General features: G+C 46.3%; 1 protein-coding gene across 4 annotated transcripts in view; it reads right to left on the bottom strand.

The window, feature by feature from the left end:
- Positions 1 to 25,124, bottom strand: part of CCAR1 (cell division cycle and apoptosis regulator 1) — a 69,840-nt gene that overhangs the window by 11,833 nt on the left and 32,883 nt on the right. For all 4 annotated transcript variants that reach the window (XM_053309522.1, XM_053309525.1, XM_053309523.1 and 1 more), the window contains exons 14-17: positions 24,807 to 25,017; positions 23,888 to 23,971; positions 22,867 to 23,052; positions 7,232 to 7,423 (exon numbers count right to left, since the gene is read on the bottom strand). In XM_053309522.1, the coding sequence (XP_053165497.1) occupies positions 7,232 to 7,423; positions 22,867 to 23,052; positions 23,888 to 23,971; positions 24,807 to 25,017 (673 nt within the window). The remainder of the gene's footprint in view (positions 1 to 7,231; positions 7,424 to 22,866; positions 23,053 to 23,887; positions 23,972 to 24,806; positions 25,018 to 25,124) is intronic.

Raw genomic sequence — 25,124 nt, 5'->3', positions numbered from 1 at the left:
GAAACGCGGGCACCTCAGTTCCTTGGAGACCACTGAAGCAGTCAGACGTTATGACGACTAGGTGAGTTCTACTGTATCTAAGTTCCACCGTGGAGGGGAGGTCCAGGAGAGTCTAATGGATGTCAACGGATCACTACCAGATCATAAGTTACAGGTGAGCAACCTGTTTATCTGGTTCATGATTCATTGAATCCATTAGAATGGGTGTTTAGTTAGCTCCAAAAGGAGAAGGAATCAGTGAGTCACTGTAACACCCTTTTTAGAACAGCTCTCCCAAAATTCACCTCTGCAGCAGAACGTAGGTCACTTGCGCAGTGTTTCACAAAAGGCTGTTCAGAGGACCAAGTGGCAGCCTTACAGATATCCTGAAAGGAAATGCCAGATAAAAAGGCTGCAGATGCACCATAAGCTCTTGTGGAATGTGCTATGATGGACTTTTGGAATGGAGTTGGCCAGGCGAATGGTTTCCACTAGCCAATGTGAAAGCCTCTGTCTGGACAATGCTTGACCCATATTATGGCCCTTGTAGGATATAATCAGTCTCTTTGATGTTCAGAATGGCTTCATCCTAAAGAGATAATAAAGCAGAGCCCTGCGGACATCTAGAGAATGGAGTGCCTTCTCCAAAGGCGTGGATGGCAACTGGGTGGGCAGTACAATGTCCTGATTAACATGGAAATCAGTCATGACCTTAGGTAAAAAGGTAATGTCCGGGCGCAGGAGAACCTTATCCGGGTAGAATTGGGTATAAGGTATATCCATCCGGAATGCAGTAAGTTCACTCACTCTGCGAGCAGTGGTGATGGCCACCAAGAAAGTTGCTTTTAAGGATATATGTTTTAACATAGTGGAACTCATGGGTTCGAATGGTGTTTCTGTCAGAGCGGGGAGGACCAAAGGGATACTCCATTGTTCTAGAGGTTTATGGACAGGTGGATAGAGATGTGAGGCCTTTCAAGAAACTCTTGCATGAAGGAGGAGAGAACAATGTTTTGCCATCCCAGCCAGGATGCCTGAACAATAGGGCAGCAAGGTGGACCCTTATGGACACATTGGAGAGCTTAGATGTCTTTAGGGTCGTGAGATAGAGCAAGACATCCAGGATGTTAGCACTTTTAGGAGGGAAGCCATGGTCCCTTGCGTAGGCAGTAAATCTCCTCCACTTACTGGCATAGTTTTTTCTCATAAATGGTTTACGCTCATTCAGCAGGATCCTTTTCAACAGTCAATCTGCCACGCTGTCAGTTGCAGTGTGAGAACCTCAGGGTGCAGAACTAGACCGCCCTCTTGAATCAGTAGATCTGGACAGTTCGGCAGTCTTTTCTGAGTAAATGAGGAAACCATGCTTGGCATGGCCACCAAGGGGTGATCAAGTTGCACTGCACATGGCTGCCGAGGAGCCGTGCTACTACCCTGCTCACGAATGGTAAGGGGGAAACATGTAAGTTGGATGGAGTGACCAGTCCAGTTGGAAAGCGTCCCTCAAGGAACGTGGATCGTGTCCCGCTCTGGAGCAGAACAGCTTGCACTTTGTGTTCTGAGCTGTAGCAAACAAGTCAACCTCCAGGTGACCCTAGAATTCGAAGATTCTCTGAAGGTAAACGTTGTTCAGTTTTCACTCATGTCGGGTTTCCATCAAAAATGAGCAGCTGAAGCCACCCGCCAGAATGCTGTCTGTCCCCTTGATGTGGATTGCCACAGGGGTAATACTGTTCCGGATGCACCAATGCCAACTCTGAATACTCAGTACACAAAGTGAGCTGGAGACTGTTCCCCCTTGCCTGTTGAGGTAGGCAATGGCAGTAGTGTTGTCTAGTTGCAGCTGAACAACACGGCCCTGCACCATTGGAAGGAAGGCTTTCATTGATTGGAAAACTGCTAACAACTCCAGAAAATTTATGTGTAGTTGGCGCTGGATACGAGTCCAGAGGCCCTGAGTCGTAGTTGCATTGCAATGCACACCCCATCCTTGGAGCAAGGCATCTGTCGTGACCCATACTGACGGAGGCTGTGCCTGAAATGGTACTCCACTGAGAAGGTTGGACCTCTGCGACCACCAGGACAGTGAGCGAAAGATCGGCACTGGCACGAGCAGTCGGCTTGCTGGGTTGTTCCTGAGCAGATTGAAAGATGACTAGAACCACAGCTGTAGTCTTCTCATTTTCAACTGGGTGTAATGCACAGTTGCTTTGCAAGAGACCATCAGACCTAACAGACGCTGAATCTGACACGCCACTTATTTATTTACTAGTGGGCCCGGGCACAGAGCATCTGTGCCTCTAGTGCGGCCGGGCCCACCGCCGCCTGCGCTGCGGCCGGGCCCGCCGCCTTGCCACCGCGGCCGGGCCCGAGGGTGCTGCCGCGGCCGGGCCCGAGGGTGCCCCCGCCGCCGCCGGAGAGTGCTGCTGCCGCCGCCGGGCCCGCCGCCACGGCCGGGCCCAGGGGTGCCGCCGGGCCCGGCCAGGCCCGCCGCCTCGCCTCCACGGCCGGGCCCGCCTGGCTCCCCGGCCATGGCCGCCGCCGTTCTCCTGGGTGCGCCAGGACCAATCAGGCGCCCCCGCAGCCCAGCCAATCAGCTGGGCTGCCGGGACGCATTTCTCCTGGGCACACCCAGGAGAAATATATATATATAGATTTATTTAACATATTATTTAACATATTTATTTATTTAACGCCCAAAACTTACATCTCTGGGCGATTTACAACAAGATAAAAACAACATTAAAACATTAGTTAAAAACAAAAACAAGAAATTTAAAACAGAACAATTTAAATTTTTAAAAACAATATTCTAAAACAACTTTAAAAACAATCAAAACAACATCAGTTAAAAGCCTGGGTGAACAGATGAGTCTTTAAAGACTTTTTAAAAATTGTCAGAGATGGGGAGGCTCTTAATTTCACTAGGGAGTGCATTCCCAAGCCCCGGAGCAACAACGGAGAAGGCCTGTCCCTGAGCAGCCTCCAGATGAGCTGGTGGCAAATGCAAATGGACCTCTCCTGATGATCTCAATGGGCAGCGGGGTTCATAACGAAGAAGAAGTTCTTTTAAATACCCAGGACCCAAGCTGTTTAGGGCTTTATAGGTTATAACTAACACCTTGTATTTTGCCCAGAAACATATCGGCAGCCAGTGTAACTCCTTCAATACAGGAGTGATATGGTCTCTCCTAGATGACCCAGAGAACAGCCTGGCTGCCGCATTCTGAACCAACTGTAGTTTCCGGACCACATACAAGGGCAACCACAAATGGAGCGCATTACAGTAATCCAGTCTTGCAAGGGAATGGTTTGAAACTGCTGCACCAGTAGTGTGATGGCTTGGTAATGATCTTCTGGTAGAAACGCTCGCCCCAGCGCAGCATCCAGCACTGCTCCAATGTACGATATGATAGTCAATGGTGTCAGGTTGGACTTTTTCCAGTTGACTTGTATTCCAAGGTCCTGGAAGACGTTGCAACATGTACTGTATCTGCAAAACTAGCTCTTCTTTGTCTTTTGATTAAAGGAGCCAATCGTCGAGGTAGAGATACAGGTTCAGTCCCTTTGTTCTCAAGTGGGCTACGACCACCGCCATGCACTTGGTAAAGACACGGGGGGCAGTGCAGAGCCCAAATGGCAGAACCTGTTATTGGTAAATCGTGGACCCCACAGTAAACCTTAGATACTTCTGGAAGGATGGGCAGATTCCTATGTGAAAATAGGCATCCTTTAAATCCAACATCACAAGCCAACGTTCCTGATGTAGAAGCGGTAGGATGTCTTGTAGCGTTGTCATCCAATACTTTTTCACATGGACAAACTTGTTCAGATGCCTTAAGTCCATAATTGGTCAAATGCTGCCACCCTTCTTTGGGATTTGGAAATAACCAGAGTAAAACCCCTCCCGTCGCTGTGCTCACCACACTGGGACTATTGCCTTTTTGTGTAGTAATTCCTGGACCTCCTGAAGCAGGGCCGGCGTCGGTTTTGTGAAGTGGATGCCCCTGAATGATGGGCAAGTCTTGAATTGTATTGCATAGCCTGATGTGATAATCTTCAAAACCCACCGATCTGATGTTATGTGGCACCATGATTGCGCATAACTTGCCAACAGGATGGAGTTGGTGGCTAGTGGGGCCGACTGCGAGATTTTGTAGGCTGGAACTATGTCCTCCCTGATATTTTGGGAGGGGGAATAAAGGAGTGTCCCAGGTAATCGCGATGGGCTGTCCTGAACCTCAAAGCCGCTGTTTGTTTCCCTCCATCTGCTTGTTAATGTTGACTTGAGGTAAACTTGCCCCGCTGTTGTGCTGGGAGCTTATTGAAAGGCTGATAGGACTTACGGTAGCCCCGTCTGTCCTGCTGTCTATATGTGGACCGGGGGTGATAGAAGGATCGTTGTTTACCACCATAGGATGTTGATGCAGACACAGAAGATGTGAAAATTTTGGCTGTGAACTTTGATTTTTTCATTTCTCCATGGTTGCATCAGTCTCCTCTGAAAAGAGGCCTTTACCATCAAATGGCAGATCTTCTATTTTATCTTTCACGTCTTGTTGCTGGGCAGTTGATCTCAACCACGACAGAGGATAATGGCCTTAGTGATGGACAAGGATTCAGACTCTGTCAAGTGCTTTGCCATGCTCAATTGCTGACAAGTAAGATCACATGCCTTTTGCAGTATCTTTTGGAATCTAATTTTCAGTTCCTCTGGAGACAACATATCTAAGTCCTTCTTCAGGTTCTCCCAGATGCAATAACTGTATTTCGCCATGCATGCAGAATAACTAGCCACCTTAACAGAAAGACGAGAGGTGGAGTAGAGTTTCCTTCCCATCATGTCCAACTTCTTGCCTTCTTTATCCGCAGGAGTAGTGTGCCTCCTTCCGGATCTGGAGGTGGTTGCACAATCGATAACCAGTGAGTTTGGGACCGGATGCTTATACAGGTACGTATTATCCTGCTCCTGCACTCAATAGAGGCATTCCAGTTGTTTGGAAGTAGGCGTAGACGTATGTGGAACTTGCCACGCGCACTGCGCTGCATTGGAGATGATAGGAAGTAACAGTAGAGCAACAGATTGAGCAGATTGAGACTGAGCCATAAAATTGTATACTGGATTGTTGTTGGTCTTCAGTTGTGAAGATAGATCCAGCCCTAACACAGAGGCCATTTGTTTCACGTGAGAATGATATGCTTTAAGCTCCTCTGTTGGTGAAACGTGTGCTGGTGTGGCGACATCTGGAGATGGGTCGGCTTCTACTGTTTCAGTATCCGATTCGAAGTCGGAAGAGCCATGATGACTATACTCTGAATCAGGGTCAGAAAGAGAGTGGTGCGATGGGTCTGTCCATGGTGATGTTAGTGGAGGAACAGGCACTGGTATGGGTTCAGTCTGTGCTGCTGCTGTGGTAAAGTGTCTCAATGTAGTCTGAGTATGCCTAGTGGAACTCGGGTTTGAGTCCATGCATTGGTACACACCTTCACAGGAGCAGGCAGTGCATCCCCTGCTGAGAGTGGGTGGATGGGTAGCACAGAAGGGGTGCTTTGAGGCCCTTGGATTGTGGAAATTCCTTTCCTCCAAGCGTGGTTTTCCTGGAAGTCATAGGACGCACCCGACGAAGTGGTTCCTGGTAGCGCCGTTTCTCTTGATGGAGACACAGGGTGGCTGAAGCTGTGCCATGGTGTAGTCATGGCGAGCTGAGCAGCAGTCAGCAGCTGTGGAGGAACGTTGGTAACAGGAGCCGCCTCATCTTCGGAACGTGGGAATCAATGAAACGTAGAGGGGGTGGTTGTTGTCAAATCCAACATTTTCAGAAGAGGATCCAAAGACGGTACCTCAGTATCCGAGATGTCAGCTTCCTCCAGGGTGAATGTCATAGGAGCTCGGAACCATAGGGGTCAGACTGGTGACGTTAGCCGGAGTGTTCAAGGTTGACGGCTGCTCCCCATCCCTCGATGCCGAAGGGGATCAAATAAGTGTAGGTGCAGGCACTAGGTCTCGAGTAGTCGGTATCAAGAGCGCCGATGCCGGTGTGGGCTGAACTGTCAAAGCGATCGATGTTGTGAGCTGTTGTTCTATTGAAAACTGCTCCGATGCTTCCATCGGCATCGATGGCCTATGTTGCTTCGACGTCGAGGATGTTTTTGCCAGCTGACTCTATGTCGAAGCAGTTTCTGGCATCAAAGTTGTCAATGCTGAAATATTTTTGGCATTGAAGTTGTCGCCGTTGATGTCGGGCACAGTGGAGTTTTTGGCATCGAAGGTTCTGGAGTCGATTTTCTCAACGTCGGTGGTGCTGTCAATACCGAGACAAAGATTACATCCTAAGCAGACCTTGGAGACGGCATCGAATCTGATAATCTCCGCTGTGCTCCGTGTTTTTTAGCAGGCTCGCCTGCAGTCACCATTTTGTCACACAGCCTCTTTTTAGGGGTCGTCATGTAGGGCGTAGAGGTTTTAGATTGGGCCGAACCCAGGGCCCTCATGCCTTGCATCTGAGGAGATTTCGATGAAGAGGGTGCAGCTAATACATCATCATAAAATGCCGCCCTTAAAAGGAGTTCCCTATTTCTCCTTGTTTGTTTTGAGAAGGACTGACAGATTTTGCAGGCCGAAATAATGTGGGCTTCCCCCAAACACAGTAAACAAACTATGGCTGTCTTGTGAGGGCAACTTTGTGTTGCACTTAGTGCAGCATTTAAAGGTCTTTTTCCCTTTCGGGGTATCCATAGTACTCACTCCTCAAACAGTCCGTGGTCAAATAGCCAGAAATCAGTCTGATATTTCGTCAAATGGAAGCAGTAACAGGAGACAAAACAGTAGCGGTCTGAGTTCAAAACCAATATCCGTCAGTCCAAACCAGAAAGCCAAAGAATAGTCAGAAAACAGTCCGGGTCAAATTCAAGTAGGTAACAGTAGAACACTTAGCAAAAAAGGAACCAATACGAAGGAGCCACAGAAATCCAGTGAGCGATCTCTACGGCAGTTGCAAAGGAACTGAGGTGCTTGCGTTTCCTCCCGCCTTAAATAGCCACGTGGAGCGGGCCGCAGGCGCCAAAAAGGAGCTGTGGAACTCAACACAGAGAGGTTTCTGTGCAGGTGCAGAACCCATTCTAATGGATTGAACGGATCACGAACCAGATCTGAGGTTTACCAGTCCATGCCTACTAAACCAATATGAACCTATTTTTAAAAATCAATATAGTGACATTAAGAAATACAAAGGAAAATATGTAAAAGGTCTACCTCAAAGGAATGTTCTTTGTTATCCTCAAGCCTGTAATCCAGAAGAACACTAAGTGACATAATACTACAGTCAAACTTTCCGCTTTTTGCTGCCCAGTTGGGATGTACAATGATTGCAGGCTCATCAGGTAGGATATATCGTCTCTCTCGACGCTGGCGTTCCACTTCCTCTAATCGCTTCCTTTCTTCTTCCTAAATATTTGGGGAAACAATTTGGAATGGAAATTTCAGAGCTTTAACTTTACAGATCCACTTCTTGGGAAATGACAAGAGAAGACCAAGCCCTGGTTCAGATATCTTTATTCTATCTATCTATCTATCTATACCGCCCAACACTTATATCTCTCGGTATTTGTTATCTACTTGGGTTGTGGCAATGTGGAGGAAAGACATACTCCCCACCCCACGCAGATTATCTTATATTATAGGACACTCCAAATTGGCACCTGAAGAACCAGTCTTGTAGCAAATTGAGTTGGGACTTTGGAGAGAAAAAGCTGCGGTGAAATGCTAATTCAGTCACTACACTCTCTGGTGGAGACCTTGGCCTCATCATTCATTCTCAAGCTAACCTGCTTCACAGGATTGCAGTCATGCAGGTTTACTGTTTGGGGCCCTAGTTCACAGTGGCAGAGCATCTGCTTTGCATGCAGAAGGTCCAGGTTGAATTCCTGGTGTTTCCAGCTAGGGCTGGGAAAGAGGCCTGCCTGAAACCTTGGAGAGCTACTGCCAGCTAGAGTTGACAATACTGAGCCAGATGGATCGATCGTTTGACTTCGGATAGGGCAGCTTCCTATGTAACCGGAACATTTTGAAATGGAAGGTTTTCCAATGCCTAGCCTAGGTCAACTGAGAACTGTTTAGCTTGTTTGACTTCTGTTTAGCAAACAAGAACAAAAAAACCCACATGCAGCATTAATTTTACATGCCTCCTTATTTTATTTATTTATTTATTTATTAGACTGCCAAAGGCTCTGGGCAGTGCACAAGTTTAACACACATAAAAACAAACACCATTTAAAATACACTGCTTAAAAACAATATAAAAACAATTTTAAAACAGTTCAGAAGCATTTAAAACCAATTAAAAATACTTTAACACATTTTTAAAACCTTGGAAAAATACATATATGTTTCAAAAAAGTCAAAAAAGTATTTGAACTTAATTTTGACTAGAAAAAAGCCCCAATACAATTAAACCCAAACCCAATAAAACTAAACCCAAATTACTCCAAGGTAAGTGTCTTAACATGATGGGACTTGCTTCCAAAACCATGCATGGGATTGTGCTGTTAGTTTATATATTATATTCAAATTAATTCAAAATTTTACTTGATTTTACTATATTTCTATTGGAATACAGGAAACCCTCCAATACTGAAGGGGTTATGTTCCAGGCAAGTTCTGCCAATAGTGAATCCATGATATTGGAGTGCTTACTTACCCTAACCCAAAGAATGGGATTAGGTTTCACACTCAGGCTGCACAAGTGGCTGGAAGGGACAGTGGACACATGGAGATCAGAGATTGGGCTGGTTACTCCGATACTGTTTTCCCCATCATGCATTAACTGAATACATATGGGTGGAGAGAACATGAGAAAATGGCTATAGCTTTCTTTTTTTAAAAAAAATTTACATCTTTGAAAATGCCCAATATGACTGGTATTGTATGCATTCATTAGATTAATTTTGTGAAATGATGCCCCACAGCATGGCAAGGCTGTTGCAAGAATAAAATGGGGAGGGACCATATGTGCCACTCTGACCTCTTTGGATAAAATATGGCATAAAAATATAAACATAAAGGGATGAGAGTTTACATGCACTGGCCATTCTGCATGTGGTAAAGGGGAAGGAACCACACTGTTCTTCCACAAACTGAAGGCCTACTAACAAGGGCCAAATTAAATGGCTGGGAAATGTATTTTAATTCAAATGAAGTAACAGGAACTGCCATTAACTAGCCATTAGTGACAGCAATGCTCCCTGTAACAAAGCAACAAGAAGAAATGGTGTAGCACAGTGGCTAAAAGACAGAGTTGTGATCGATAAGATTGACAGTTTAAATCTCATCATGGCCATGGACTCACTAGATTGGCTTGCCTAAGGAACTTACTTTCAGCCTGCAATGTGGCATAGGAATATTGGTCAGCATTGCAAGGCTGTTGAATTGATTATTTAGTAGATGTGAAGTATGATGAACTTTAAAAGTGATCTGGAAATGCAAAATATTAATATTATGTACAAACCTAACGCACGGTCTTTTAGCCAAATGGATACACATTAATGGTATCCATCCACGATGCAGAAATCGCATGAATTTAAGTACCCAAACTCTTGGGAAGCAGTGCAGAGAACTGCATGGGTGAGTGAGATGACTGCTCCTTTCCATGCTGTCGCCCTAGAGGGGTTGGGGAGGCTCTACAGTATTAATGTGCCCAGGAGCACTTTTTATCAGCTTCGGCTGATATGTCAGCCGCGTCCATTTCTGTTGGTAAATGACCTTAAATCAGTGGGACATATGCTGGTAACCTCCAGGCTTGACTACTATATTGCATGCTACTTGGGGCTGCCTTTGTATGTAGTCTGGAAACTACAATTGGTACAGAATGCGGCAGCCAGACTGGTCTCCGGGACAACACGAAGGGACCACTTAATACCAATTTTAGAAGAACGGCATTGGCTGTCGATATGTTTCGGGGCAAAATACAAAGTGTTGGTTATTACCTATAAAGCCCTTAACAGTTTGGGCCTAGGATTTTTAAGAGAGCGCCTTCCTTGTCATGAACCTTGCCTCCTGTTACCATCTTCTGGAGAGGTCTGGTTACCCCCGGCTCCTCTGGTGGCGAGCCACGACGGAGCTTTCTCTGTGGCTGCCCCGAGGCTTTGGAATATAATCCCCACTGAAATAAGAGCATCCCCTTCTCTGTTTGTTTTCAGGAAGACCTTCAAGACTCACCTGTTCTCGCAGGCTTTTAATTAGAATTTTAGTAATTTGTTTTAATAACTGTTTTATTGTGTTTTGTAGATTTTAATTTATTACTTTTTATATTGTTTTAAATTTTGTATACTGCCTAGAAATGTACATATCAAGCAGTATGAAAATAAGATAGATAAAGTGGAGAACAAAAAGCAGGTTGTTAACCTGTATGTTGATCTTTTGGTGGTCTAGTATCATTCACAACATAGGCTCTGTGCTTGCACAGCTGCTCCTATGGAAGGATACACTAGCTCCTTGACGCGCTCTCTAGCCACGCCCTTCATGCATGGAGCATGCCCTGTATCTTTGGCGCCAGATAATGGTTTCCCTCAGTTCCTGGATGGCTGCTGTTAAACTGAAGCTTCATCAGAAGAGACAGGTAAGGAAAGAAGGTAAAAGTATGCGGTGAACGGGGAAGCTGGGTGGGTGTTGCTCATGATACCGGTCCATCCAAGATTACAGGCGAGCAACCTGGGTCCGGTATCATTCTCAACATGGACAATTAGCTAGCTCCCCAAAGAAAAGAGGCGGGATTTAAATAACCTTCTTAAGGACTGTGCACTTGAAACCAGTAGCAGCCGCAGAACAAATATCAAGGGCGTAATGTATAATAAAGGGATGGTCAGAAGATCAGGTATCAGACTTGCTGATTTTAGTGAAGCTAACTCCAGACAGGTGAGCAGCTGAAGTGGCCACTGCCCTCATGGAATAAACCTTGATAGCAGAAAGCAGAGGGAGACCTTGTTTTGCATAACAGAGCAGGAGAGTCTGGAGATGGGTTGGCCTTTAGTCGGATCTTCAAAAGTTACAGTCTGTTGAAATGCCTAAAATCTTTTGTGTGGGCCATGTAAAACAAAATGGCCCTCCAAACGTCCAAGGAATGCAAGGAACGTTCAACGGGTGACACTGGATTAGAGCAAAATAACTGGGCAAGATAATGTCATATGAACAGCCCTGTTGGATCAAGCCCAAGGCCTATCTTGTCCAGCATCTTGTTTCACACAGTAGCCCACCAGAAGCCTCCGAGAAGCCCACAGGCAGCGGGTGAGGGCTTGCCCTCTCTCCTGCTGTTGCTCCCCTGCAATTAGTATTTAGAGGCGTCTTACCTCTGAGGCTGGAGATGGCCTATAGCCCCCAGACTAGTAGTCATTGATAGACCTGTCCTCCATGACTTTGTCTAAGCCCCTTTTAGAGAGCCATCCAAGAGTGGCCATCACCACATCCAGTGACAGAGAATTCCATAGGTTAATTATGCGCTGTGTGAAAAAGTACTTCCTTTTGTCAATCCTGAATTCCCCAACCTTCAGTTTAATGGGATGACATCTGGTTCTAGTGTTGTGAGAGAGGGTGAAAAATTTCTCTGTTCACTCTTTCTGCTCCATGCATAATTTTATATATCTCTATCATGTCTCTCTATAGTGACCTCTTTTCCAAACTAAAGAGCCCCCGATGCTGTAGCCATGCCTTATAAGGAAGTTGGTCCAGGGCCATTATCGTCTTGGTTGCCCTCTTCTGCACCTTTTTCAGTTCTACAGTGTCCTCCTTAAGATACGGTGATCAAAACTGTGCACAGTACTCAAAATGTGGCTGCACCATAGGTTTGTATAAGGGCATGATAAAATTAGCATTTTTATTTCCAATCCCCTTCCTAATTATCCCTAGCATGGAATTTGCCTTTTTCACAGCTGCTGTGCACTGGGTCAACACTTTCAATGAGCTGCCCACCACAACCCCAAGATCTCTCTCTTTGTCAGTCACCAACAGCTCAGATCCCATCAGTGTATATGTGAAGTTGGCGGGTTTTTTGGTCCAATATGCATCAATTTATACTTGTTTACACTGAACTGCATTTGCCATTTTATCTCTCACTCCCCCAGTTTGGAGAGATCTTTTTGGATCTTCTCACAATCTGTTGTGGATTTCACTACCCTAAATAGTTCAGTGTAATCGGGAAATTTGACCACTTCGCTGCTTACCTCAACTTCTAGATCATTCATTCATTCATTCATTTATTAAGAGATTTAATATACCGCCCAATCCACAGACTCAGGGCAGTGTACAGTCAAGAACAGCATCCAAGATTAACAATTTAAAAAGAGAGAGAGAATTAAGGGGCAAATGCCTGGTGGAAAAGAAACATCTTCAATAAGATCTTAAAGGCTGAAAGGGAGAAGGCAGACCGAATTTGGGGGGGGATTCAAAAGTGAAGGGGCATCAACAGAGAAAGCCCTTCCATGGGCCCTAGTACTATGGACCTCTCTTGAGACCAGGGACTGAAAGAAGGGCAACCTGAGAAGATCTCAAAGGATGGGACAAAACTGGCTGGGAAAGGCAGTCATGAAGGTAAGCAGGTGCTAAGCCCTGAAGAGTTTTAAAGGTGAGAACCAGCACTTTGAATTGGACCCAGAAGCAGATAGGTAACCAATGCAGTGACCGCAAGAGAGGTTTCACAATATCATATCTCCTAGTGCCCATAAGCAGACAGGCCGCCGCATACTGGACCAACTGAAGCTTCCGGGTCATCTTCAAAGGCAACCCCAGATAGAGCGCATTACAGTAATCCAGACGAGAGATGATGAGGGTATGAGTTACTGTTGCCAGGGCCTGCCGATTGAGATAGGGTCGCAACTGGCAGACCAGCCGAAGCTGGGCAAAGGCACCTGTGGCCACAGCCTCCACCTGCTGCTCGAGCAGGAGCCGCAAGTCCAGAGGACCCCCCAAATCGCGGACCACCTCCTTCAGGGGCAGCGCAACCCCGTCCAGGGAGAGACTCAGACTTGGCAATTGGCCAGATCGAGGAGTAAGCAAAAGCAACTCAGTCTTGAAGGGATTAAATCTGAGCCTGTTTTGGCCCATCCAGACCCTGAGAGCCTCTAAACACTGGGCAAGCACAGAAACGGCATCTCCGGAGTGGCCTTGGGTAGCAATATACAATTGAGTATAAATGACGTATTGATGGAATCTCACCCCAAACCGACAGATGACCTGCCCCAGCGGTTTCATGTAGATGTTAAAAAGAATGGGTGCGAAAATTGAGCCCTGAGGCACCCCACAAAGGAGTGGCCACAGGGCAGAGCACTCGCCACCAATACACACCGACTGAAAGCGCCCACTAAAGAAGGAACGGAACCACTGCAAAACAGTGCCCCCAATACCTAGCCTGCACAGGTGCTTCAGAAGGATACCATGGTTGATGGTATCGAAAGCTGCTGAGAGATCTAAAAGGACCAAGAGAGGGGCACTACCCTCATCAAGGTCATGATACAAGTCATCAACCAGAGCGACCAATGCCATGGCCTGAAACTTGACTGACAAGGATCTAGAAAATCAGCTTCATCCAGAGCTCTCTCAAGCTGGGCACATACAACCTTCTCCAAAACCTTCACAAGGAAAGGAAGGTTGCAGATTGGTCTATAATTATCAAGGACCTCAGGATTGAGAGAAGTCTTCTTCAAAAGAAGGCATACCACAGCCTCTTATAAGGCTGCCGGCACAGACCCCTCACGAAGAGAAGAATTCACTAACTCCTGAAGCCAGGATCTTACATTCCCGCTGGCTACTCTAATAAGCCAGGAGGGGCAAGGGCCCAGGCTACACGTCACAACACCCATACCAGAGAGAATCCTGTCCACGTACTCAGCAGGCTCAAAGGTATCCCAGATGACATCACAAGATGATGTCTCAGTCATCTCATCGGATCCTGTGCAGTTGGAGTCCAACTCCTGCCAAAGACGAGCAACTTTATCAGCGAACAAGTTTATGACTGGTCCCAGTACAGATCCTTGGGCGACCCCACATGGAAATGTGATTAATATAGAAGACCAACACTATCTTGGATAAGAAGGCAGGGTTGGAGCGCATCACCACCTTATTAGGGTATAAGGGACGTCAATCCTTAAGGTGGTGAGTCTGCTAATCTCCTAGTGGTAGTGATAGCAATGAGAAATGTCATTTTGAGAGTGAGTAATTTGAGAGGGGCCAAAGATAAGGGTTCAAAGTGATGTTTCAGTGAGTGAAGGACTGAAGAGATTCCAGGTTACCTAACTGGAGGGAAAAGGTTATTCTGGCCCTTCAGAAAACGTCTGCAGTCTAGGTGGGAGAAAATCAGAGGGAGGAAGAGAAATAGATTTTGCATTCTACAGAATCCATATTCCTACCCTCCTTATTGAGAGGAATGGAATATTTCCTTCCTGATTTAGAGGAGAGTGCACAATCTACCACCAAAGAATTAGGTGGGGTGTGCTTGAATAAAAACCTCACACTCCTCTTGCAGTCTATAAAAAATTCCCAGTCTCCGAGAAGTAGATGCAGAAAAGGAAGGAGCCTCCCAAGCAGATTTTGCTGAAATGACCAGGACTGGTAGCATCAGTAAAGCTGCAGGGGTTGAAGAAGAGGTAGAAGACATGAAATCATATACTGGACCACTGACAGGCTTAGTAGGTTACTTCAGCTCCAGCCCAAGAACCTTAGCCATCTCAGAGACCTGGATCCAGAGACCTTGGTCTCCTCAGTAGGAGTGCTTGAAGGGTTGTTGGGAACATTGTCATCAGGTGAAGTGCCTGAAGGAGTTTCTGTGACTGTAGAGTTGTCATTCAACTTAGAGGTTGAAACAGAATCGTTGTCAGAGAGACTATTCTCAGGGACAGAGGGGGCATCCTGAGGAGATGACGGAACATCAGGGTGCTCAGGTAGAAGGGGAGTATGGGTTGGAGTTGCAGGTGGAGGAAGAGGAACCATGGGGGGTTTGAAAGGAGAGGAGCCAGAGGGGGGCTGTCCTTGAGACGCAGTAGAGGACCTTAATTTCTTTAACTTCCAGAGCTGAAACTCTTTGTAGTCATATGAAAGAGAGGGCGAGGGAACATATATCAGGTCCTGAAATCTACCCAATCTATGGATATAACCTGGGTCAAGGGCACCAGGAGAGATCCAATAATCTAGCTTCTTATGGTAAGGAAACTAAGTTGGCAATGAAAAAAAACAGGTTGCTCACCTGTAACTGATGATCTGGTAGAGATCTGTTGATATCCATTAGAATGGGTTCTGCGCCTGCGCGGAAGCCTCTCGGTGTCGAGTTTTACAGCTCCTTTCAGGCGCCTGCGCCCCGCCCCACGTGACTATTTAAGGCGGGAGGAAGTGCAGGCTGCTCGGTTCCTTGGAGACCGCCGAAGCAGTCGTAGACTCGTGAAGATTCACTTTAACAACCTATGGTGCACTGCAGAGGGGAGGTCTGGGAGGGTCTAATGGATATCAACGGATCTCTACCAGATCATCAGTTACAGGTGAGCAACCTGTTTATCTGGTACGGGATCCGTTGATATGCATTAGAATGGGTGTTTAGTTAGCTCCGGAAGGAGGAGGGAGCAGTGCCTCATTGTAACACCCTTTTGAGAACGCCTCTCCCAAAGTTCGCCTCCGCAGCGGACCGCAGGTCAACAGCATAATGTTTTACAAATGGTTCTTCAGATGACCATGTAGCGGCCTTGCAGATCTCTGTGAAGGGAACGCCAGATAGAAATGCTGCATAAGTGCCATATGCTCTGGTGGAATGTGCCTTAATAGTCTTTGGAGCCGGCACGCCTTGAATTGAATAAGTGAGGCGGATTGCACCCACTAGCCAGTGCGATAATCGCTGTCTAGACAGTGCTTGGCCTTTAGAAGACCCTTTATATGATATCAGTAGTTTCTTTGACTTCCTGAACGGCTTAGTTCTTGACAGATAGTAGAGCAGTGCTCTGCGGACATCCAATGAATGTAGAGCTTTCTCTAACGGTGTCGATGGGGCTCTAAAAAAGGTTGGCAGGACTATGTCCTGATTGACATGGAATTCTGAATCTATTTTGGGTTTAAATCTGATGTCCGGGCGAAGAAGAACCTTATCCGGGTAAAACCGGGTATAAGGAACATCCATGCGTAGCGCAGTCAGCTCGCTTACCCTCCGGGCAGTTGTGATAGCCACTAAAAAGGACGTCTTCAAGGAGACATGGTGAAGAGTAGCTGTGTTCATCAGTTCAAATGGCGGTTCTGTTAAAGCAGAGAGCACTAAGGATATGCTCCAAGGTTCAATAGGTTTGCGAGTAGGAGGGTAGAGATTGGACAGTCCTTTTAGGAAATTTTTACACGTCGGGTGGGAGAACAGTGTCTTGCCATCCCACCCAGGATGTTTTGCTGTAAGGGCAGCTAAGTGTACTCGTATGGACACATTAGAGAGACCTGATTCCTTAAGGTCCGTAAGATACAGTAGAACTTGCCGTATGGATGCCTGCCGCGGCCGGAATCCATGCGTTTCTGCATAAGTCGAAAAACGCCTCCACTTGTTAGCATAGTTTTTTCTAGTGGATGGCTTCCGAACGTTCAGCAAGATTTTCTTTAGAAGTTTATCCGCCATGCTGTCAGTTGAAGCGTTAGTACTTTCGGGTGCAATACCCGACCGTGTTCCTGGATTAGCAGGTCTGGGCGATTTGGCAGCCTTTTGTACGTATGAGAGCTCAGTTTGAGTAAATGTGGAAACCACGGCTGGCGCGGCCACCATGGGGCGATCAGGATGCACTTCACAGGGGTATGCAGGAGATGGTCTACGATTCTGCTCAACAGTGGTAATGGTGGGGAAATGTAGCATCGTTCCATCGACCAGTCTATCTGGAACGCGTCCCCCAGAGAGTTCGGGTCGTGTCCCGCCCTGGAGCAGAACCGTCTGCACTTCGCATTTTCTGAAGTGGCAAATAGGTCTATTTCCGGCCGACCCCATTGGCTGAAGATCTGTTGAAGATACTGGTCGTTCAGCTCCCACTTGTGACATTCCTTGGTGAACGAGCGGCTGAGGTCGTCTGCTAACACATTGTCGGAGCCCTTTATGTGAATCGAAAACTGGCGTTATGCTGTTCCTGATGCACCAGTGCCAGATCTGGACACTGAGAGCACAGAGGGATCTGGAGATTGTTCCACCTTGCCTGTTGAAGTAGGCTATAGCTGTGGTGTTGTCCAATTGTAACTGGACTACCCTGCCACGTAGCATGGGAAGAAAGGCCTTCATGGCTTGGAATACAGCTAGTAGCTCCAAGAAGTTTATGTGCAGGAGACTCTGGCCCCGGGTCCAAAGGCCCTGTGTAGTAGTGGCATTGCAGTGACCTCCCCATCCGCGGAGAGAGGCATCGGTTGTGACCCATACGGCTGGGAGTTGGACATGGAACGGGATTCCTCTTTGTAGATTTGATCGCTGGGTCCACCAGGAGAGTGACCTTAGGATTGGCAGCGGAACCGTCAGAAGTTTCTCGGGGCTGTCTCTGAGTAGATTGAAGGAGGACAGGAACCACAGTTGCAGTTTCCTCATTTTGAGGCGGGTATAACGTACAGTTGTTCTGCAAGACGCCATCAGGCCCAACAGATGTTGCACATGCCAAGCTGTCTGTTGCGGTGTGGACTGGAAAGTCCTGACTAGGGACACTATGCTTTGAAACCGATCCTCCGGTAGAAACGCCCTCCCCAATGTGGCATTGAGCTGAGCTCCAATGTAAGAAATGGACTTTGCTGGAGTTAGCTTCGACTTTTTCCAGTTTGCCTGTATGCCCAAGTCCCGGAGAAGCTCCAGCATGTATGTTATCTGTGACAGTAATTCTTCTCTGCTCCTTGAGGATAGAAGCCAATCGTCTAGATACGGATACAGCTTCAGACCCCTTGTCCTGAGATGGGCGACTACCACTGCCATACACTTTGTGAAGACACGGGGAGCCGTGCAAAGGCCGAATGGCAGCACCCTGTACTGGTACAGTGAGGTCCCCACTGTAAACCGTAGATACTTTTGATACGAAGGTCGGATCGCAATGTGAAAATAAGCATCCTTCAAATCCAACGTTACAAACCACCTTTCCAGATGTAGAAGAGGTAGGATGTCCTGTAACGTCGTCATTCGATACTTTTTCACATGAATGAACTTGTTCAGATGTCGCAAGTCCATGATGGGCCGAATGCCTCCATCTTTCTTTGGAATTTGAAAGTACCGGGAGTAGAATCCCTCCCGGCGGTTTGCCCATCGTACTGGTACCACTGCTTTCTTGAGTAGGAGTTCCTCCAACTCCTGACGAAGAGCAGGCGTCGCGCGTGTGAAGCGAATTCTCCTGAATTTCGGTATGGTCTTGAATTCTATTGCATAACCTGATTGAATAATCTTTAGGACCCAAAGATCTGATGTTATGTTGCGCCATGCATTTGCATGACTTGCCAGCCTGATTGTATTGGCGGCTAGTGGGTCCGGTTGTGGGATGTTGTAGACCAGACTCCATTGCTCGTTGGTGTTCTGGGAGCAGGAGAATAGGGAAGTACCATTTGTGGACGATGGGCTGACTTGAACTTCAAAGACGCTGTTTGCTTCCGACTGATTGTTTGTTACGTTGGCTGGATGCAAATTTTCCTTTTTGTTGGGTTGGTCGTTTAGAAAACTGATGGTAAGTTTTCTGGAAGTCTCTATGGTCCTGTTGTCTATATGATGAACCCCGCCTATACGAGGTACGTTGTCTATTGCCATAAGACGTAGACTGTGAAACTGTTGAAGTGAAGGTTTTAGCAGTAAATTTTGATTTCTTCATCTTCTCCATGGTGGCGTCAGTTTCCTCGGAGAAGAGACCTTTGCCGTCAAAAGGCAGACCCTCAATTTTGTCCTTCATGTCCTGTTGCAGGTTTGCCAATCTCAGCCAGGCGTGACGACGTAAGGTGACGGCAGTTGTGATGGAGCGGGATTCAGATTCCGCCAGGTGCTTAGCAGTACTCAGCTGCTGACAGGTGAGGTCCCCTGCCCTTTGTAATGTTTTTTGGAACCTTAGTTTTATTTCATCTAATGGCATGGAATCTAGATTTTTTTCTAGATCTTCCCAAATACAATAACTGTACTTAGACATACAGGCTAGATAGTTCGCCACTTTCACCGATAAACAAGAAGTAGAATACAATTTTCTTCCCATTACATCTAACTTCCTGCCTTCTTTATCTGCAGGTGTAGTATGACGACGAGTAGATTTGGAGGACGTGGCACAATCGATGACCAAAGAATTAGGGACTGGGTGTTTAAAGAGGTAGGTATTATCCCTTTCCTGAACCCGGTAGAGTCCTTCTAGTCTTTTAGACGTTGGGGTGGAGGTGTGAGGGACTTCCCAAGCGCACTGTGCAGCGTTTGAAATTATTGGTAGTAGGGGAAGCGCTACGGGTTCAGCCGATTGTGATCTTCGCATGAAATTGTAGACAGGATCGTCTATTGTCTTCAATTGTGAGCTAAGGTCCAGTCCCAGTGCATTCGCCATACGTTTAACATGGGAGTGGTAGGCCTTTAATTCCTCTGTTGGAGACACATGGGATGGCGTAGCCACATCAGGAGATGGGTCCGCCTCAATAGTTTCTCCATCGGACTCGAAGTCCGATGATCCATGGTGACTTTCTCCAGATTCTGGGTCTGAAATAGAATGGTGAGATGGCATTTGAGGTGACGCATCACTTCTAGGGTACGTGGCAGGAACAGGGTCAGTTTGTGCTTCTGCAAAGGAAATTTAGAGCCTCTGTTTGGGTTTGCACCGAGGCGGTGTGAGCTTTTGTCTGTGTCCCCACGTCAGTAAAGTTCCTACTGGGAAGTGGAGCACTTGTCATGGCAGACCTCCATGTCCGGTGTTCTTGGAAGTCATAACCTGCTCCAGGAGAAACAGTCCCTGGCAAGGCGGATTCTGTTGAGGGTGATACTTGATGGCTGAATCCACAAGTATGCCATGGAGTTGGCGAGGCAAGTTGGCCAGCTGTTAGCACCGTGGTCCCGGCGTTGAAGGCCGTGTCTTCAGATCTGGGGAAGCCTTGATAAGTAGCTGGAGTGGTAGCAGTAGAGTCCAGCATTTTAATCAATGGGTCTAATTGTGGAGCATCAACTTCTACAGTCTCTAACATGGTAAAAGTCATGGGTGCTAGAAAACGTGGAGTCACAGTTGTGACATTTACAGGGGTATTCAGCGCTGAAGCTTGAATTTCTTCTCTTGATATTGACGGCGAACGAATCTGTGTCGGCGCCGGTCGTAGTTCTCTGGTAGTCGGTATCAAGGCACTTGCAGTTTGAGAAGGCTGAGTGAGTCCCTCCATCAGCATCGAGATGTTTCGTGTTTGTGTTGATGTCGATGTCGAAGAACAATGGGCAGTGGCAATTGGATCTACAGTTGTCGGCATGGAAGGCTGTGTCGACGTCGAGGTAGCAGCAGGTCTCGATGTCGACCGGGGCTCAGTAGTTGTCGGTATGGAAGGCGGTGTCGATGTCGAGCTAGCAGCAGGTCTCGATGTCGACCGGGGCTCAGTAGTTGACGGCATGGAAGGCGTCGTCTATGTCGAGCTAGCAGCGGGTTTCGATATCGACAGGGGTTCAGCTGGAGACTTCGATATCGAAGTCGATTCAGTCGGTGGCGAAGGTTGTGGCGTAGATCTTTTCGGTACCGTACTCGATGATTCCGAGACGAACACAACCTCTTGTGCGGCGCTTGGCGAGGGTGTCGATTCCGACAAAGCTCGGTGCCGTGATTTTTTGGCGGGAGCACTTGCGGACGCCATTTTCTCTCCCGGCCTTTTCGAGGACTTAGGGGATTTTTTGGACTGCAGCTTCGAAGTTTTAGATTGGGCCGGACCCAGGTCCTTCAAGCTATGCGGCTGAGGAGATTTTGAAGAGGGCCCCGATAGGACATCATCGTATAGAGCGGCCCTTAAACGCAGCTCGCAATTTCTCCTAGTTTGTTTTGAAAATGATAGGCAGATTTTACACGCCGCAGTCTTGTGTACAGCCAAGGCACAAGAGACATAAACTGTGACGATCCTGTGAGGGCAATTTAGCTTTGCACTCTGTGCAGCGTTTAAAATTACGTTTCCCCACAGGGGACTCCATGGTACTCACAAGCCGAAGTCAAACGCCAGAGAATCAGTCCGATCTTTTGCCAAACAGTGGAACAAGAAGGCCAAGGTAAATTCAGTCCGGGTCAAAACGATAGTAGTAGCAGTCAATAGAATAGTCAAACAGTCCAATATCAAAAGCCAGTGAATCAAAACCGAGAAATATTTCCAAGGATTTAGCACGAAGGAGTCGTAGAAACCAAGTGATTTCCACGGCGGTCGCAAAGGAACTGAGCAGCCTGCACTTCCTCCCACCTTAAATAGCCACGTGGTCATGTGGGGCGGGGCGCAGGCGCCTGAAAGGAGCTGTAAAACTCGACACCAAGAGGCTTCCGCGCAGGCGCAGAACCCATTCTAATGCATATCAACGGATCCCGTACCAGATCTCTGGTGTTCCTTCCACTGAGGTGGGGGATGAGAAGGAAACCAAACAGATGTGATCTTGGCAGGAGAAGATGGTGTCTTAGGCAGTTTAGGTATTCTGGCGGCAGACTCATTCTAGATATCAAGTCTGTAAAGCGAAACACTTTTGAAGGTGGATCCAGAAGGTGTAGTTAGAGGAGAATCCAGGATGGAGTCAAAGTCCATCATCAGCGGGAATTCCATCGACACTGGTGTCAATAGAAAGCTGGTAGCAAAGACCGGCGATGTTAAAGTTGAAGAAGTTAAAGGGATCTGTCGAATACGGAGGCAACGTCAAGAATAGGAACCAAAAGCAGTATAGTTGGAGCCGGTTTGGTTGATGTTGAAGTTGTTGAGGGAGGTGTTGATATCGATACTGAAGACGCAAATGATATTTTGGGCTCTAACTTTGGGCATATCTGGAGTGGCAAAGCATCGCTCTATTTGTACTTCCTCTTCTTCTGGTACTTATGGTGGGACTCTTTAGGGAGATCTCACAATTTCTTAAAAGGCACCAGAGGAAGACTCGTAAGGAGTTTTGGGAGCTCAACTCGGCTTTGTTGACGGCACTGGCGTCAGTGGGTGCAGGGCTGTTTCATACAGGGCAGCCCTCAAGCACAACTTCCAGCTTCTACGGGTCTGCTTTGGAAATGACAGACAAATTTTACAGGACCGAACAATGTGGTCCTCACCCAGGCAAAGAAGGCACAAGTCATGCCGATTGGACGAGGGTGGAGTGCTGCAGCACAAGGAATACAGTTTAAATGTTTTCCCCTAGTCTATTAGACTGGAGACAAACAAATCCAGTACGTAGGGCAAAAGCAAGTTCAGAGAAACAGTCCAAAAAAGCTGAACAAAAAATAAAACAGTTTTTGTTTTCCAGGAACCATGGTCAAAGGAGCAAATCCCTGAGGAAGCCCACACTATGGTGGATGGAAGAGAACGGAGGGGGATAGCGCTCTGGCACCAAAGATACCGAGTGTGCTTCGTGTGTGGCTACAGAACACTTCAAGGTGCTAGTGAACCCTTTCGTGGGGGCAACTGCACAGGCACAGAGCCCATTTTGGGAATGATACTGGACCACCACAAAGATCAGTTCATTTCCCCCCTTACTTGTGGATCTTTGATACCTACATTAGAAGAATGGTGTAGAAAGAAACTTCCATGCCACTGTGATCACATATACAATGACCATCTTTCAAATTCATTTAAAATGAGAACTTAACCAAAGCTGGCATTGGTCAGTTTGCAGAGGCTTCCTCCCTTTTTCACACATCTGGAAACTCAGTTTAACTACAAACACAACATTTATCACATCATATTTTGTATCCAAATATATTTTCTGGACCTCTAACCTCTTTGTCATCTTCAGATTTCCTCTCTTCCTCCTCTTCATCTTCCTTTTCAGATTTCTCCAGTTCTTTCTGTTCTTCTTTTTGCTCTTCCACTTTTAACTGCTTTGTTAGCCGGGCTATTAGCTGCGATTTCAAACCTTTTGAGCTAAGAGTTCGGCTTTCTAATTCCTTGCGCAGATCATTAACCTAGTTGAGAAATAGTAAATTGCTAACCAAATATACACAGTGCACTGTTTATATAACCAAGCAAACTCAGCAACAGATAATTTGTTTAATGAACATACCCTTCTCAACTACTAACACATACAGCAGAAAAAAAACTAATAGAAAATCACACACATTCACTATTTTTGTTATTCAATAAATTTTCTTCCAATAATGTAATTAGTAATTGAATATGATCCTTGAAGAAAGGGTGACATATACATGTAATAAATCAGCAAGGTAAAAGGATGACTTAATTGATTCAATTTTTAAAAAAAGAAATAGTACTGTAATAACTGATAACACCTTTAATAATATGGCGGTATTACGTAATGGTCCGATTCAGACATCACACTAAAAAGGTGGTTCAGCATGTGCACAGGCAGGTGGGAGTCCCAATTTATTTGACTATGGGAAACTGCAGTTTGTATCATTCTGCACAAGGAAGTTTTAAGTCTCCATCCCTCATGTGCAAAGGGTGGGAGGGTGAGCCTGAGGCTCATGCACATAAGTTTAATCATGTTAAGTCATGCACCATGCACCAGCGTGGTGTAATGGTTACAGTGCTGGACTAGGACCGGGGAGACCTGAGTTCAAATCTCCATTCAGCCATGATACTTGCTGGGTGACTCTGGGCCAGTCACTTCTCTCTCAGCCTAACCTACTTCACACGGTTGTTGTGAGGAGAAACTTAAGTATGTAGTACACCGCTCTGGGCTCCTTGGAGGAAGATCGGGATATAAAAATGTAAACATTAAATTAAACATTATGTCTGAACTGGGTCAACAAACTTCCCAAAGTCTTCAACAATTATTACCTTCATTGCCTTTGGATCGAGTTTAGACCAATGAGTAGGAGTAGAAAGTTCTTTTGCTTCTCCATCATCTTTTTCCTCTTCATCCTGAAGAATGAAATAAAGACATTATGTTTCAGAAAGCTTAAAAATAAAGAACGTTCTTGCTTGCTTAAATTCTGCTGCTGATCTGGGCAAGGTCACAACTCTTTCATCAGTCTTCTGCTAAAGTTACCATTGCAACAAAGCCACATACACACATTCTACTACTTTATAATAGATCACAATGCCTCTCTCATCAGCCAATAAGAGTCATCTCTGTGAAACACAAAAGGGTGATAAAAAAACAATAACACAAAGAACATCAGGGACACACAGACACTGCTGGTTGCCACTAACCACACAGTGTGTGATTTCCCCCAATTTTCAAACCACCCAATATACTTCTCATTTTGTTAGACCTTTTACTCGTACCAAGATGCCAATCAGCCACATAGCCTAAAAAAATCTGTTATTTCAATAACTTCCCTATTTCCAAGTACCATTATTATTTTTAAAGACTAACATACGAAAGAAAACTTAGAAATTTTTGTAAAATGGCAAAATGCTAAACACAACTTTTAAGACTGAATCTCACTCAACAACTGGTCCCAGATTCCAGCAACTAGTTCTGTGATTATAAAACAAAGATTTGTGCATTGAGTGCACAGTTTTAATTCCACCTGTTGTATCAGCACACACTTTAAGTTAGTACACTAGCTGCAATTTAAAATTGTTTTTTTAACCAATATATTCTACACTGCTGAAAGCTGGTTTACCAGTCATTGTTACCAGTAATGTTCCTCCTATGTATGTTTGTTGTGTAGCGTGTGGTGTGCATTTTGTGCCTGTGTTCCTGCGCCTGTGAGAAGCAGAAATAGAAAAAGGGATTAGCGTTCAGTGCCTGTTCTCCATCAGCCTCCTTGCGTTCACCCTGAAGCTTCTCGACCAGCTGCTGCTTGTATCCTCGGGAGAGGGTTTCCCACTCTGAGCGGGTGGGAAGGCAATGCCAAACATCCGGGAAAAATAAAACCACTGTCTCCACATGAGCTGGAACCGTACGCCCCTTGTGGGTCTCCTCAGGGCGATGGTAGCGAATCTCTGCAAAACGGTACCTGTTGCAAGGGAAGAAGCATGTTGGAAAAAAAATTCTACAATACATTTTACAGAGCCTAGATCACTGTAGCACATCAAGTAAAGAAACTTTGCTGCGACAACCTGA

The sequence above is a fragment of the Hemicordylus capensis genome, chromosome 3 (assembly GCF_027244095.1).
Source record: "Hemicordylus capensis ecotype Gifberg chromosome 3, rHemCap1.1.pri, whole genome shotgun sequence".
Classification (NCBI taxonomy): Eukaryota; Metazoa; Chordata; class Lepidosauria; order Squamata; family Cordylidae; genus Hemicordylus; species Hemicordylus capensis.
This window is presented reverse-complemented; position numbering and strand designations above follow the sequence as displayed.